Source organism: Cygnus atratus, chromosome 20 (genome assembly GCF_013377495.2).
Source record: "Cygnus atratus isolate AKBS03 ecotype Queensland, Australia chromosome 20, CAtr_DNAZoo_HiC_assembly, whole genome shotgun sequence".
In the NCBI taxonomy this organism is placed as follows: domain Eukaryota; kingdom Metazoa; phylum Chordata; class Aves; order Anseriformes; family Anatidae; genus Cygnus; species Cygnus atratus.
The window spans coordinates 10,246,588-10,262,127 of record NC_066381.1 but is presented as its reverse complement, the minus strand read 5'-3'; the positions used below and the strand labels follow the sequence as shown (position 1 = coordinate 10,262,127).

The following is a 15,540-nucleotide window of genomic DNA, read 5'->3' as shown; positions in this document are numbered from 1 at the left end:
CAGCTTGTGGCAAAAAAAAACTCGCTCATTTCAGTGGGCAGAAGACTTCCTCTGCTGGTGCAGGACTGCTCTGAGATGCATGCATTGGTGTTAGGAAAAAGTTGTGCTGAAGTACTTTGGCTTTTTCACTTGCAGTTTTGTCTAAGTGCATCCTAGATTAAAAAAAAAAAAAGTTTCCAGGTGGAAGGGGCAGTAGTTGCATGTAGGAAACTCCTTTGGACTTTGCAGTATTGAGGAATTTGTAGTAACTGATTTTGAAATAGCCAAAGGACTTGCCTGGCTTTCCTGATGATGGTCGGGAATTGCAGGACCCCTGGATGGATTGAGAACAGATCAGCCAAGTGACTGGCACAGATCACGTTATTTTGCTCAAGACTAAGCTCATATCAGACTCATATCAAGCCCCTGCTCAGGATTACACCATGTTCCCACTGTTACTTCAGATACATTAGCACAGTTCTGAATAGGAAGCCAACACATGTTCTTGTTTAATCTTTATTGATTTTTTTTTTACAAGTATAGAATCTCATTTAAATCAGATAGCTATCTCAGCATCCAGCAATCTGCGTACTCCTCCTCCTGAGATGCAGCAGAGGACACAAACGTCCCACTGAGGAAGGGGCTTGCTTTGTTCTCCTGGTGATGTGTTAACGAAACCCGGTCCCCGCTATCCGCGGGGAGAGGAGCGATGTTTGGCTCGCAGGGGCTACACCACGGGAAGGTTTCTCCCACTTCTCAGGTTGGAATCTTTCTCATCGCGAACAGAACAAGGCAAAGCCTTCTCCATAAAGCCATCCTCGTCTGGGAGGTTTCACAGATCGCCTTTTTGTGCAGAATAATTCTAGAATGCAACATAACCTTGAGGACATAATGAAGTGTTTTAGAAATGGGCTAAGGCAGATCACGACCGTACTTAGAGCTAAGTAATCAAGTGGATTTACCTACTTCCAATTTACTGGTTGATTGAATATTAGAAAACACAGCTCAGCCCTTTTGGAAGGTGGCCATGCACACAGTTTCCTAAACGTTTCTTTGGCTGGTCAGTGCAGGAAGGGTTAACCTCCCACATCTGTCTTGAGCCACACACGGACAAATTCTGTTTACTTTCCACCCACAAAAAACACCAGTATTTTTCAGAAGTGTAAGTGTATTCCAGGACTATTGCCCTGGCATGGAATGAGTGAAAAAGGACTTTGTGTTTATTTTGATTCCAATCTTTCAGATTTTATTTTACTTGTGGCTGACACGGACTGACTTCACTCTTTTTGACTTTTAATACAGATTAAGAGCTGACTAAAGATCTCAAACACTATATACTGAGAGTCACTACAGCTGTTAAAGAAAACACCGGCACTAGCAACACAACTCCACTCCTTCCTTCCTGGCTCTTGGTAAAACCCCCTGCCTTGCAGCAGGACTTTCCTCGGTCTGTGCTAGTGCCGCTCCCTAGCCACTACAGGATTTTGCAAGGAAGCAAACAAGCTATTAAAGAAATATCCAGGCTACCGCATCACAAAGCGCACTTTGTTCATCAACTCTGCCAAATGCCTTTTAGGCCTTTCCTCGTAGGATACTAATAAACTGACTAAAAAGAGAGGGAAGGTTTATGAAAGGAGAATAAACTTATAAGGAGACCTCGTTCTGCTAAATCAGAGAAATATGGATGGGGAATCCCTGTAGAGAGAAATGCGTCGAAGGGAACCGTTGGCCTTGCAGGTTAGTGAGGTGAGAATCAGTTGAGGTTCTGCTGTATGGTAAAGAACCAAAGTTGGCTGTAGAAAGAGAAGGGAATGTCTCCAGTCTGGCCGACTCAGAACAGCGTGTCCCTTCTGTTGTGCTTCCTGTCTGCAGTCCCATTAAATTCCCCAGTAAGGCATCAGGGGTCTCCTCTCTCTCTCATAAACGTCTGGGATGATGCCATATGGTGTCTGTACCATTTTAACCGTCGTCTTCCCAAACAGCTTCCTCTCGTAGTCTATCAGTTGCCTCCAGAAGCCCACGTTGGGGCGTATAACGGGGCGCCTCGATTTGACCCAGTTGTATGCCTCGAACAGGGACACCTTGTGGTACTTCATCAGGTAGGCGATGCACAGCGTGGCCGACCTGCTCACGCCGGCCGCGCAGTGGACTAGGGTGGCCCCGTGCTTCCGCGCCACGCTGTTTATCTTGTCGGCGACGCTGTCGAAGTACAGGGAGATGGGGGCGTTGGGCATGTCAGCCAAAGGCACTTTCACGTATTCGAACTGGGGCCAGTTGAAGTTGGGAATCTCGATGGTTGCGTTGATTATGCAGGTGATCCCCCGGGACAGGAGCAGGTGCCGGTTGGAGGCGACGCTGCCCCGGCTCAGGTACAGCGAGGGGGTGATTTGGGCGATGCCCCCGAGGGCACCTTCAGAGAGCATTCGTGGAGCCATCAGAGTTCTCGGTAAGGAGTTGTGGCTTCTGGAGGTCATGGAGGATCTTGGCACTCACACTTCCATTATGGGAAGGGATCCAACGGGATCTTCAGCCAAGGGAAGGATTGTCTGGCCTGGCAGCGCTAGGACAGCGAGAGCTTCCACCGCTTAGTCACTGCAAAACACAAGCAACACCACGTGAGCGGGGCAGCTGTCCGCTGAGACCACGTCTGTGCAAGAGAAGGAAAACCCAACTCACCCCACTGCGGCCTGGACAACCTGCTACTGGCAAACCTCGGCAGGGTAAGGTTGTTCTGGGTTTGTACAGTGCTTATTACCACGGGGCCCCCAGGCATTGCCAGGACAGATATTAACAAAAAAAAATCTTCCAGCCTAATTAGGTCCAATTACTCGTCAAGGGCTTAGGCAGCCTACCTCTGGGCCCGGACAGAATTTCAACCAGATTAGCGCATGGAAGATTAGTTACACCTTTTTCGCATTCAAAAGCAGCAACTTCACAGCTGGCTGGAGTCCAAGGGGAAGGTGAGAAGCTCAGGCTGGATACGGATGCCAGCAATTTACCCTGCCCTCTCCCCAGTGCCACCCTTCTTTTTTTAGGTATATGAAAGGCCCTGCCAAAATACATAAACATAGGAAAGTTGCTCATTAGAAAAGGCGGTGAGTCATGTCCATCTAGATCACTAATCGGCTCTCCGTGAGGCTGGGGAAGTGTGGAAAGAGTGACCTGGTTATGTCAGAAGCCGAGAGTAAAACCGAAGCAGAGGTAGGGACAAGGGAGGCTCTTTTCCTGCTGCCGTAATGACTGATGAATGTTTTGGAGAGAGCCACGCTCTGCAGAGGCTTGGATTCGCCTGCTGCGGGCCCCAGGAAGGACGAGATCTGGGCACTCCTGCTTTTTCAAAGGCCAGAGTTCAAAACAAAATACCTGCTTTTATCTCCCCTACTCCTTTAGGACTTCCCCAAAGCCAGCGGAGAAGCTGTAAGCTTGGGGACGAGCCCTGGAGCATTAATAAATTGCAAGTCACTTCTGCCTGTGCTGTCTCCAGCTGGGACTGCCCCGGGGGTGCAGAGCTGCTGCTCCACCTCCCAGGCATGTCTGAGCCCACCCGTGGTGCCCTCGGGCTCCACGTGGGCTCCGGGTGGTGCTCAGGGTGCCTGCCCCCAGCAGTCAGCGCCCACGTTCAGAGCCCTCAGCACTCCCGGCGTGGCACTGCCTGCCTCAGGGGGCCGTGGTGGTTCCCAGAGGTGCCACCTCTCCCTGCTGCTTTCCCTACCTGTTTTTTCCTTCCCCGTTTCCCAGAGAAGGCCGAGGTGGGGGCAGAGCCAAGCTGCCCCCCCCAAAGGGCTGCGCCTCGCACACCCTGACACCGCAGCGCAGCGGCCTGCCCGCGGCCCAGGCCCTGGGAAACGCCGGCAGGTCTCAGCAGCGGCTGCTGGCGCTGCCAGCACATTTTTGGCATGCATTTGCAGTATGGTAACTTAACGAGCATAACGCAGTCTCCTCTGTGGCTTGTTCCCTGCTGGCAGCTACTTGAGCAGCTCCTGAAACCGTGGGCCCGAAGTGCGGGCGCTGCGAGGGTTCGTGCCCCAGCAGGAAGATTTTTGCTGCAGCTGCGAGCGCCCAGGTTCCCCTGCAGCCCCCCCAACCACAGCCACCCAGCCGGAGCAGCAGTGAACGTGGTGTTTTTCCAAAGGAATCGAGGTCTTGGAGCATGGGAAATCCCTGCCCAGATGTCTGTTACTGACAACGCGAAGGATTTGGGCACTTACGCTCTGAAACAAACTGGTCCAAGTCACCGACTGGCACCCGGACGCGGTGGGCTGCTGCAGCTGGGATGTCCCGTGGAGTGTGTCCTGCCCTGAGCTGGGAAGAGAAGAAAACGTGGGAGTTATCAGGCTGTGGGCCCAGCCAGGACACCAGGAGCTCCCCCCTCCAAGGAATTCACTCTAAGTTCTCCTTCCCTGCACCAAGGACACCTGGGAAGTGTTTGGGGTTTTCCTCTTCCACCACAAGCCTTAGAAACATAGCCTTGCCTCCAGCATCCATCAAGCTCTCTCCTACTCCCAGAGCTCTGGGGTGAATCTGAGTTTCTTCAGGCAGTGCCCAAAGCTCTCCCCTCTGGGAGCCCCTCTGCAAGGGCTGTGCTACGAGCTCCCCCTCCCCAGGACCACGCCAGCAGGGGAGGCGCTGGGATTGCAGGGGCAAGGGGCAGCGCTGGTGCCAAGAGCTGCAGCATCCCTCCCCTGGGAAGCAGAGGACCGGGGGAGCACCCCCTTCCTGTATTCCTCCAGCTAGCCCAAAATGAACAAATCCCAGAAGCGTGGGCGCAGCACGGGAACAGCGGCAGAGCCGCCCACGGGGATGTGCTGCAGGAGCGCGAGCCCACGCAGGGAGAGCGTGAGCAACGCCTGCCCCCGGAGCAGCTCCGAGAAGCCAGCCTCGCACCGCGGCTAGCGGCCGTGCCCCTGGGGACAGCAGGGGAAAGGGCTCGGCTTCCCTGTGCGTGGCCATAAAACGAGGAAGGAAACTGCACGGACAGGGAGCGAGGGGAAGCGGGCCTGGGGCTGCCGGCGGGTGCCGGCGCTGGGCAGGCAGTGTGCACGCTCGCCGCGGTGCTGCCGGCGGGCAGGGCGGGCCGGGAGCTCTGGCGGAGCTGGGAGCGGGCAGAAGGCAAACCCAAACAGGATTTTTAGCTCCACGCCTCCCTCCAGGAGGGCTGGGAAGCGTTAGCGTGGAGGTGACCCGCAAACACGCTGCAGCCGCGGGGCCGGGGCAGGGCTGCTCCTGCGGAGCCCGGCCAGGAGCGCACAGGGAGGACCCCGCCGGTTTCTCTTACAAATTGCTGAATCCAGGCCTTCGCTTGCTCATTTGTCACTGGTTTAGAGAGACCACGCACGGCACCTGAACAGAAACACCTCCCGAGTCCTCTCGGTGGCATGAGCGACGCAGCCGGCAGCCAGCAGGGTGGTCGGGGTTCGGGTCCCTCTGGGATTTGGCGTTAGCAAACGGGAGGGCACGCGCTACAGCTTGCCACAGAAGTCCCCAGGCCCACCCACGGGGCTCACCCCACCTCTGCGAGCACCGCACACCGCCTGAGCCCCCTGTGCCAGCCCTGATTTGATCCGCGGGTGCCAGGCAGTGGGGAGAAGGGTGGATTTTGTTACACCAACAGTCCTCTTGTCCTCGGGCACAAAGCATCGCCGCCGGAGGAGCTGTGAGCCTGAAGGCAGCCTCTGCTGCACCCCAGGCCACAGCCAGCCCCAGTCGGTGCGTGCTGCTGGCCCCATGGGGCTGCAGATGACGGCCGTGTCCCCACGGGGTCCTGCAGCCCCAGCTCCACGCGGTGCTGGCGTGATCCTGCCCGCCTCTGCTCTGTGCCTGCCCTCCTCCGCTCCGTGCCAGGGAGCGTCGCTCTCCGGCGCCGTGCACATTTCCTCCTCAGCCGAAGGATTCGTATTTTGATTAAAAGATGAGATCTAACGCGTCAAAAGCCAGCGGAGGGAACCTTTTGGTCTTAAAACGTTGAGATGGACGAGCCGGCTGGTCTCGGCGGTGGGAGCAGGGTTTGGTTTGGCAGCGGGGCTGTGACAGCCGGCGGCGTCCCCGCCTGGAGCCGGCCGCGCAGGCGCTCGCCGCTGCCACGGCCCCTCGGGGGCGAGGGGCACTCGGGGCGCCTTGGGAAGGGCCCTGCTGCTTTCCATAACGCGGTTCCTGTTCGCAGGCACTGACTTATCCGGACATTTGCATGTGACGGGCTGGGCTCGCTCGGCAAACGACGCGGGCGCCGGGGCTGGCAGCGAGCTGCCCGCGTACCGCGACGGCACCGCGCGGCCAGGATGGACAGAGTCGGACGAGAGGCTCTCTGCTACAGAGGACACCGCTCGGCCAGGAGAGGAGCGGCACAAGGGATGTCTGTGCCACCCCCGCTCGCAGCAGCGGGGCACCGGGGCGGTTTTGGGGCCAGCTGGGAGCGCAGGCAGCGTGCCCGCAGGCCCACGTCTCGGTTACGTGCTGCCTCCCCGGGGCAGGCTGGAGGGGCTCCAAATGGCTGCTCGCTGGCAGCGCGGCCTCTGCTTGAAGAGCAGCTCTCATCCAGAAACGGTTAACGTCTCGGCGAGGTCCGCGTTGTGTAAGCGGCCGACACGGCTGCTGCGCCCGGACCAAACGCAGCGCCGCGGGGGCTGCCAGGAGCGCAGCCCTTCCCCGTGCCCCGGCTGTGCAGCGGGAGGTGGCTGGGGTGGGATGCCACCGACTGCAGCGTGTGACAGCTCGGGCCTCCTGCCCACGCAGCGGGCTCAGCAGCTGCCGGCTCGCGGGAGCCTGAAAACGCACGGGGGTGTGGGGGGGGTCTCGCCGGGCACGGGCGGCGGGGCTGCCTCCTGTGCGGCGCGGCTGCTTCAGGTGGCGGTCAGGAGCTGCCACCAGGCTGGCGGCGAGAGGCTTCAGCTGCCCGTGGGAGCTTTCTCCTATCGCTCACGCCTGGCCCCCAGCCGGCTTCTGACAAAGGTTCCCTGAAGTCTGCTGTTTCTCCCCCGGGAAGCACCGTTTGCCTGCCTTAGCGCACCCAAGTTCATCCTGGCACGGCCCCGCTGTGACCCCCGCGCTGCTCCTCTCCGCGCAGCGGTTCCCATCGTCGCGCTGGGGCAGAGAGACAGGGAAGGAGCGAGGCGGCTCTCCCCAGCCGCTGCTCCAGGCAAAACAAACAAAAAAGAAAAAAAAAAAACACACAAAAAAAAAAACCAGCGAGGGAACCGGCTGAAGACGAAACGAGCCACACGCACCCAGCCCTCGGCTGTGCCACCCGCGCGGTACCTGCGTGGCAGTGGCAGTCCCAGGGGAGCAGCAGGGTCCCCAGCACGCAGAGCCCCAGGAACCTCCCCGCTGCGGGCCCGGCGCCTCGCCTGCTCCCGGCACAGGGGTTTCGTTGTTCCCTGCAAACACAAGGAGAGGCTCGGGGCGCAGCACGGCTCGCTGGTGGGCTGGCTGCCACCAGGTGTTCCTGCCACGGCATCCTCGTTGCTGAGCTGATTCCAATTAACAGGCTAATTAATCTTGCAACAGCCCTGACCCGCAGGAAACTCCTTCCAGACTCTGCCTCGCGCTTCCCCATCCACAGACGCCGGCGGCTGCTGTGTGCTCCTCCCGCTGGGGACCCCGGCGTGGGGTCCTGGGGCTCCCCAGCCCCGGTGGCACAGGGTCCCTGGGGTCCCCGGTGACGCAGGGGTGGGGACGAGTGCAGCCTCCTCCCCCAGGGAACTGGAGGGTTCTGCTGTGTCCCTCATCTGCTTAACGAGGGGTGGGGGAAGTGATTGGGTAATTACAGCCCGGAGATAACCCTGGTCTCCAAAGCCTCCAGCTCCCCTCCGTGCAGCCCTCCTCGGGAGGGGTTTGTGGGGACGGGGCGCTGCTTCCCCAGCCCCTGCTGCAGCAGGGACCTCGCTTCTGCCCCCGGGACTGGTTCTCCTCGCCTGGTGCCTCCAGCACGCCACGTCGCTGCGCGGGGTAAGTCTGGCGAGCTCGTGTCGGGCACCGCGGCTGTTTTTGCTGTACCCGGAGGCTGAGCTGCGTGGTTCCTCCGTGGCTGGTCCCCCAGGAGATGGGGCAGGTGCCCTGCTGCAGGGGAGGCCCGCGAAAGCTGATCCCTGTGAGGCTGTCCGTGCCCATCTCTGTAGGGCTGGTGGGGCAGCTGGGCGCGACACCAGCTTGCCACCGACTCAGGCTGGGTTTCCTGATGGTGGAGGGGCTCCTCTCTAGGCAAGGGGGTTTTCAGAAGCGATAAGATAACACCTGTATGATGGTTTGAATATCGGATGCTCTGCTCCCTCAGAAAGGCTGCTGCTGGCAGCGCTTGTGGGTCTTCTGTTCCAAATCTCCCAATAGTTGGGATTTCCTCCTCTCTTTTTAGTTCCCAAAACACAGCTCTGTTAATGAAGGCTGAAAGTCCCACAGGAAAACATTCTTGGTCCCTAGACCTCCCGAGAAAGGCTTGAAAACACCTCTGAAAGCTCAAAAGGCTGAGGCAAACACAGGCAGAGGTCACAGTTAAACATGCCGCGGTCTCTAGGATGCGAGAGGGCCTTGCTTACTGGGCTTCAGACAATGAGCTGGCAAGTCTGAGCTTCATGTTTCTTATTCTGGGGCTGCTGGGAGTCTTTTCTCTGACTTCTTTGTTGTTTTGGATGATTTTTAAGGGCTCTTTTAGCTTGAGAGCAGAGGCACTGACTTGTTCCTAAGTGACTGGAGCGAGGCTTGCAGCAGGTACTGGTCCGCGTGGCAGTAGCATGGTAGTAACGCACCTGGAAGAGGTGAAAACATCTCCCCGGCTCTCCTGCTCCCCAGGGGCTGTCTGAGGTCCTGCAGGTGCCTCACTCGGTGGCCAGATCCCCGGAGGGGTGGCCGGTCCTGCTCCGGCCTCTGCTGCTGCTGCTCGCTGGTGCCCTCGGCGCTCTGCTCTTCCCCGAAGCCCGCGGGAGGGCTGTGCGGTGCTGGGGACAGCAGGGACACTGTGGAGCAAAGTGGGTGGCAGGGCCCGAGAGGCGTCCCAGCAAGTTCGGTGCTGAAGGAGGACAAAACGGATTGGGAGCCGTGCTTTCCCAAAAAGGCAGAGAATCAGAAGCCCCCAGTTTCTTTCCTGGAGCATCATCTGGGATTCGAAGCAGGTTTGTGGGCTGGGTGTATGAAATGTCAGTACTGAAGCGAGCTTCTCCCCCTTCCCAGGAGAGGTAAAGTTATTCATTTTAGAGATGACAAATGCTTTCTAATGCTGCAGTAAAGAGAAGAGTCAATATTGCAGGCGCTGAATGAATGAGTCTGCTCAGGGCTCTTCCTAGCCAGGCTGAACAGAAAATTGCTTTGGAAATGGTCTTGGAGAACGGCATTTAAAATAAATTTCAGCAGAGAGCACAAACTGCAGCCATTCCCAGGGTCAGGCCTTGCTCGTACCGCGTCCAGGGGAGTTTGAAGCGGGTTTGGGGCCGTCGGGCAGCCCTGCCTCTCCTGGGCAGCGAGGATGTGCTGAGCCTGCTGGCTTCTTGCTCCTCTTCCCGTCCCTCGGCAGCCGCTTGCTCCGCTGGGGCTCGTTGCTCTCCTGCCCCCGGCTGTCCGTGGCTGTGCTCCGGGAGCTGCGAGTGCTCCAGGCCCCTCTCGGGAGCGTGGCTCAGAGCCAGCAGCGTGCCCCCGTCACCGGAGGGATGGGCGGTTTGGTTTGGGCGTGGGGACCGGGAGGGGCAGGGGGAGATGTGGGGTGTGACGAAGGAGGCCTCCGCTGTACCTTACGCCTGTGACAAACCCCGTGCCGATTCCTACAGGCGGGCTGCGTTACCCTCTTGGGCAAGCGCGGGATGGAAGCTGTCAGATGTTAAATCAGATAGCAACCTTCCTTCCCAAAAACTCTGAGCAGGCCCGGCTGCTTGCACAGCACCCAGCACAACCGGGTGCCCCGTGCCTGCAGGAGCACGCCGCTGCCTTCCCGGAGGCTCGGTGCTGCGCTCCCCGCGCGGCTCCCCGCGACACGAGAGACTTGCGGGGCTTGGCTGCGGAAGGTCCTGGGCTTCTCATCGCTCAGCAACCCGAGGAAACGCGTTTAGCCAGGGCAGCGCGCTGAGAGGACTTGCGAGGGGTTAACGAGCAACAGCAAAATATGGTTTCCAGAGCATCAGGGCATGCCTTGCAGCTGGCTGGAAGCAGCTTCTGAAGCAGCCCAGTGTGCCTGCAGGTTAACTCCTGAGCGCCCAGCGGTGCTCTGCCCCTTCTGCCGCTGCCAGCCGAGCAGGGCAGACCCAGTGGGTGTGTTTGGAGGCTGCCAGGCCCCTGCCCTGCCAGCAGGGATGCAGAAGGTGCCTCCGTGATTCAGGAGCAGGCTGCAGGAGAGAGGAGGAAGGGTTCGTCACCAGCACCTGGGTGGGACTCGATGGGGCAAGGGGTTAGCAGTGCCTGCGTTCACCTGGCTGGGTGCATCCACGCAGCCTGGCTCCCCTGTTTGCTGCTCTCCCAGCACCAAAAGAGCAACAGGGGGAAAAAAAAAACAACCCCACAGGTGGCTGAGGCTCTGGAAGGCTCTGAAGGAAGGGCTGCTACCTGCCCCAGCAGCCAGGGTCCCTGGCTGCCTGCACGCCTCTCCCTGCTCTCTCTGCGCGCTGCCGTCTCCCACGTGAGGCTGCCTGCCCACGGGCGCCTCGCCGCTCCCTGCCGCCTCCTCCTCGCCTCTGCTTCCTCTCCTCTCCCCTGGCAGCTGGGGCCTGCCAGCTTCACGCGGAGCCCTCGCCGCGGGGAGACCTCCCGGCTGCTGGGGAGGACGGAGGTGGGAGCCGGTGTGACCCAGAGCGCTGGTATTTATACGCTCCTGGGCGATGCAGCTGCTCTGCTCGGGGACAAGTCTCCCTCGGCAACCAGCAGGCTGATTTTATGCATGAGAAACAAACTCCCTTTTTTTTTTTTTTAAAGGGAAAAAAAAAAAAGCTGTCATTTTGGAGCTCCTGGCATGATCCAGTGCGCTGTGCTTGGTGTCTGCTGCTCGGAGCAAGAGGCAGGGGGCTCCCCTGCAGGGCCCAGGCCAGTAGTGTGGCCATCTGCATCTTGCTTAAAAACTTGGGTTGGGTGCACGAAACCTCCCTAAAAACCATTATGAAGCCTTGAGGAAGCATGAACTGGATCCTACAGTTGTGTGCGGTGTCAGGTGTGCCATCAGCTGAACACCAGGCACTGCTCTCTAACCCTCTGCTCCCAAAGCAAGTGGGGAGAGAGCGTCTGTTCTGAAGTTCACGGCTTGCTTTGGCACCAGGTGATGGCACCTGGACCGCAGGCGGAGCTCAGGAGCTCCCCTGCTCCCTCCCTTGCCCTGCACAGTCCCTTACGAGGGACACCACCTCCTCCCTGATAGCTGAACGGCGCGGGGCCGGGCTGGCTGCTCGCGGGACCGGGGCTGCTTGGCTCGTGGATGCTGCTGGAGGTTTCGCCTCTCATTGATGCGGCAGAGCTGTGCGCTGGGGGAGCACCTCTGTGCTTGGCACTGTCCCTGCTGGCCCACTTCAAAACCCATAAAATTGAAGGCAGCTCTGAGTTCACTCCCGAGCTCCCTGGAAATCGTGCGGTGCTTCCATGCTGACGCTCGCCCGGACCTTTCCGGGGGCTCTGCCAACTGGTGCGCGCTCCCAGCACAGCCTGCCTTCCCTGGGCAACCCCAACGCTCCCTGGTGAGCCTGGCTGATGGGCCTGGGGTGGAGGGATCCCCCCCAGGCAGGCGAGCAGGGGCTGTGAATGCATCCCAAGGCCCTGCAGCGGTTCAGCAGGGGCTGTAAGAGCAGAAAGCACGAGCTGGAGGCAAAGCAGAAAGCGAGCGGGCTGGCAGTGGGCTGGCTATGCCCGGCCTCCTGCCCGCAGCAGCTGTAAGGAATGAGGTCACTTTGTGAGCACATCAATGGGGTTGCTTAGGGTAACAGGAAGGGAGGCTGATTTTAATCAATTAGCTGGAAATCGAGTTTACATGCAGCAGCAAGCGCTTCCCATGCAAGCAGCCCGGGGCCAGCACCCCTGGTCTCCTGGTGCGGAGCTCGGCGCTCGAGGCTCTGTGTGCCTGGATTGGTATGGACGGGCGCCCGGCAGAAGGGACAGCGAGCGAATTCCAATTTCCCTCATGAATAGGGACGCCTGGCCTGGTGAATTACTGCTCAGCCTCCCGCTCCGAACAGGAGGAGACACGCAGCCGCGCTCCGTGCAGGGGGCTGCGATGTTTACAGAGGGGAAAACCAAGGCTCGCTGGTGCCCGTGCCGCCTCCACGATGCCCCGCGTGGATGCAGGGGCACGCAGAGGCACCTGCAGAGCTGTCCTGCCAGGAGCAACACCCCCGATGGCTGCTCTTGTTTTCTAAAGGGGGAGAGGAGCTGGGCAGGAGGAGCTGAGCGGTCACGCAGGCAGCAGGGGGTGCCCCATGCACCTGCGGTGCCCAATGAAGGGTGGGCAGCGGGCTCGGCTGCCCTTTTACTGCTTGCTTCCCGAGGTGCCGGAGGCCTGGGGCCGTGCTCCAGGGATTTCCCTCCTACTTCCAAACACCAGAGCCCTGTCTGCTAGGTGTTGACGTTTCCCTTTGCGTTGTGGTTGCTCAGCGTCTCTTTGAAGCCGTAACTCAGCGTGCACGTGGCAAGGCTGGGTACCTGGCGATGGAAGGGGTTGGGAGGAGCTCCCATACCCAGTTTGAGGCATGGACCTCGCTGTGGACCTCGCTGTCTAGGGGAAAACAACCTGCTATGAGGCCCGTGGGAGGAAGGGGTGGCCATATCTTCCTGGTAGCAAGCCGGGAAGTCTTCTCCATGGCACCGCTGGATGGCCTCGCGCCGATGGTCCTTTTGGGCTGCTGCTTCCCTCTCCTTGTCCTGACTTCTACCTGGACCCCGACTGTGCGGTGTGCCTGGTTCCAAGCTATTACAGACTCTCTAAACAGGCTCAAGCAGACCTCTTTCTCTTGTATAGCATTCCACACTCTTTCTTCCCTCCCATTATATCCAATTTTAAGGACTATTTCCCCCACAGCCAGTATATTTCTGAACACAAAACCAGCCTGAGCTCTCCCGCCTCTCCAGTTCTGAGACTTCAGTTGGGTTCGGCCACTGAGTTAAACCGTGCGACTTTCAATATGGTCCTGATCAACACGGAAGCGGTGCATGAGGCAGGAGCAGATTCCTTGGAGTCTGGATGAAATCCCTGGGATTTCACCTTTGTTTCCAGAGGGAGTGGGGCTGCTCGTGCCCTTGCCCAAGGCCCCCAAGGCAGGAAGGACACGCAGCTGGGGCATGGTGCTGTGTATTGGGCGCAGGTCGATTATGACCTGCTGTGCTGCTGCCGCCCTCCTGATGATCACCGGGGTTCTCTCAGCCACGGCATGGTGGCAGATTCCTGCTGGTGGGAGCCAGCGTGCGCTCTCCAAACTGGGGACTCATCTCTCACTGCTTGGGAACCGGGGTGGCGGTGCTGCAAAGGCAGAACCAGCCTGTCCCAGTCTCTGGGAACAGCGGCACACCTGGAGGTAGACAGAGAGGCCCAGGGGGAAGGAATCCGCTCCCTGCCAGGGCAGGGACAGCTGATCTGGTGTATCATAAGAGAAAACAATGTTTTGCCAGTGCTAATCCCTCCACCGTTCCCGTGGCAGTAGCATCAGGGATAAACTGAACTCGCAACATGATATTAGGGCATCCGTCAATACGCCGAGCTCCAGAATAAAAGACTCATTTGCTGTCCAGTCGAACAGGTTATAATCCTCCCCGGCTCCCCGCAGCCACATGCCAGGCATTGATTACTGGTGTTGCTCACAGCAGCGACTCCGGAGCTGAGTCAAGGGCCGCGCACGCAGCCGGCGTGGCTCTGAGGCCGGCCGCAGGCACGCGCCGGGGCCCCGCGGGCGCTGAGGTGACCTGATAGCGGGGTGCTGAGGGCGCCCAGCACCCCGACGCACGTCAGGCAGGGCTGTGGGTGCCTCGCCAGCACCCAGAGCCGTGAGGAAATAGCCGAGCCCTGAGCTTCGCTGTCCTGGCACGGAGCTGGAGAGGGTCGCTCTCCCCAGCCAGGCTCCCCGTGGGTTCCACCAGCGGGGCTTTGCCTTCTCCCACTCTCCTGGGCGCCTCCTCACGGAGTTCCCCTGCCGCACGGTCCCCGTGAAGCCACCACCAGCGTTTGGGCGTGGGGGGGGGGGGGGGCTGCTGTCACCCGGTGGTGGCCCTAACCGGGGGGTCTCAGCCCCAGATCGCCGCGATCCGGCGGTGCTGCGCGGCCCCCGGGGGGGCTGAGCCCGGCCGGCAGCCCCCGGGGGGAGCGGGGCGGTGAGGCCGGGGGGGCGGCAGAGCAGCGCCGGGCGGGGAGCCCGCGGCGGGGGCGGCTCGGTTGGGGCTCGGCACGGCGGAGTTGGGCTCCCCCCCCCACCCCCGCCACCACCCCCCGCGTTGTCGCCCCGCAAGTCCCGAACCCCGCTGGGCACCGGGACCCGCCCCGGTGCTTACCTCGGCTCCTTTGCGGCGCGGCTCGGCTCGGCTCCGTGGCGGCCGTCCCGCGGCGGCGGGCAGCACTTTTATCCGCCGGCTGCCGGCTCCGTCGCGGCGCTGCCACCTGATCGCGGCGCTGCCGGGGCCGCCCTCCCTCCTGCCTCCCGCCCGCCCCCCGCCCGCCCCCCGGTGGCAGTTGCCCGGTGGCAGTTGCCCGGCTACGGCGGGGCTGAGCCCGCCCGGTTCTGCCCCCGGGCGGAGCAGATGGCGCCCGGCCCGCCCTTAAAGGCGCAGCGAGGCCGGGGCGGGACGTGGTGGGGCCCCCGTGGGGGCATGGCACACGTTCCGTGAGGGGACGCGGCAGGGTTCTTGTGGGGGTGTCACTGTGGGGACGTTCCAAAGTCCGCGAGGGGACGCGGCAGGGTCCCTGTGGGGGTGTCACTGTGTGTGGGGGCACTACAGAATCCGTGTGGGGACATGGTGGGGGCCCTGTGGGGACAGAGATGTGGCGGAGTCCTGAGGGGACACAGCAGGCTCCTTGTGGGGACGTTACTACGTGTGGGGACATGGTGGGGCACCTGTGGGGACATTACAAATTCCATGAGGAGACACAGCAGGGTCCCTGTAGGGGTGTCACTGTGGGGACATTACAGTGTGTGGGGACACTACAGAATCCGTGTGGGGACATGGGGGGGTCCCTGTGTGGAAAAAGATGTGGCAGAGTCCGTGAGGGGACACAGCAGGGTCCCTGTAGGGGTGTCACTGTGGGGACATTACAGTGTGTGGGGATGTGGTGTGGCCCCTCTGGGGACATTACAAATTCCATGAGGGGACATAGCAGGGTTCTTGCGGGTGTGTTGCTGTGGGGACATTACAAATGCCATAAGGGGACACAGCAGGGTCCCTATGAGGGTGTCACTGTGGGGACACTACACAATCTGTGTGGGGATGTGGTGGGGTCCCTGTGTGGACAGAGATGTGGCAGAGTCCGTGAGGGGACAGAGCAGGTCCCTGTGGGGATGTGACAGTCTGGGGACAAGACAGGGTCCCTCTGGTGTTGTGGCAGGGTCTGTACCCCCCATCTGGGGATGTAATAAGAGCATATATGGGGCGCAGTGGGGTCCCTGTGGGGACATGCCAAGAATAAGTGTGGGG

The 15,540-nt window shown here is 60.2% G+C and overlaps 1 protein-coding gene across 1 annotated transcript; it reads right to left on the bottom strand.

Annotated features, from left to right (window-relative positions):
* Positions 1–479: 479 nt before the first annotated feature.
* On the bottom strand, positions 480–14,546 carry DUSP14 (dual specificity phosphatase 14). The gene is made up of 3 exons (XM_035561080.2): positions 14,404–14,546; positions 4,188–4,281; positions 480–2,571 (listed from the first exon to the last, which is right to left on the bottom strand). The coding sequence occupies exon 3, from the start codon at positions 2,451–2,453 to the stop codon at positions 1,857–1,859; it is 597 nt and encodes a 198-aa protein (XP_035416973.1). The 5' UTR covers positions 2,454–2,571; positions 4,188–4,281; positions 14,404–14,546; the 3' UTR covers positions 480–1,856.
* Between the last annotated feature and the right edge of the window lie 994 nt (positions 14,547–15,540).

Excerpts from the sequence above, each read along its gene's own strand:
- DUSP14 (XM_035561080.2), bottom strand. The coding sequence starts at position 2,453 with ATGACCTCCAGAAGCCACAACTCCTTACCGAGAACTCTGATGGCTCCA.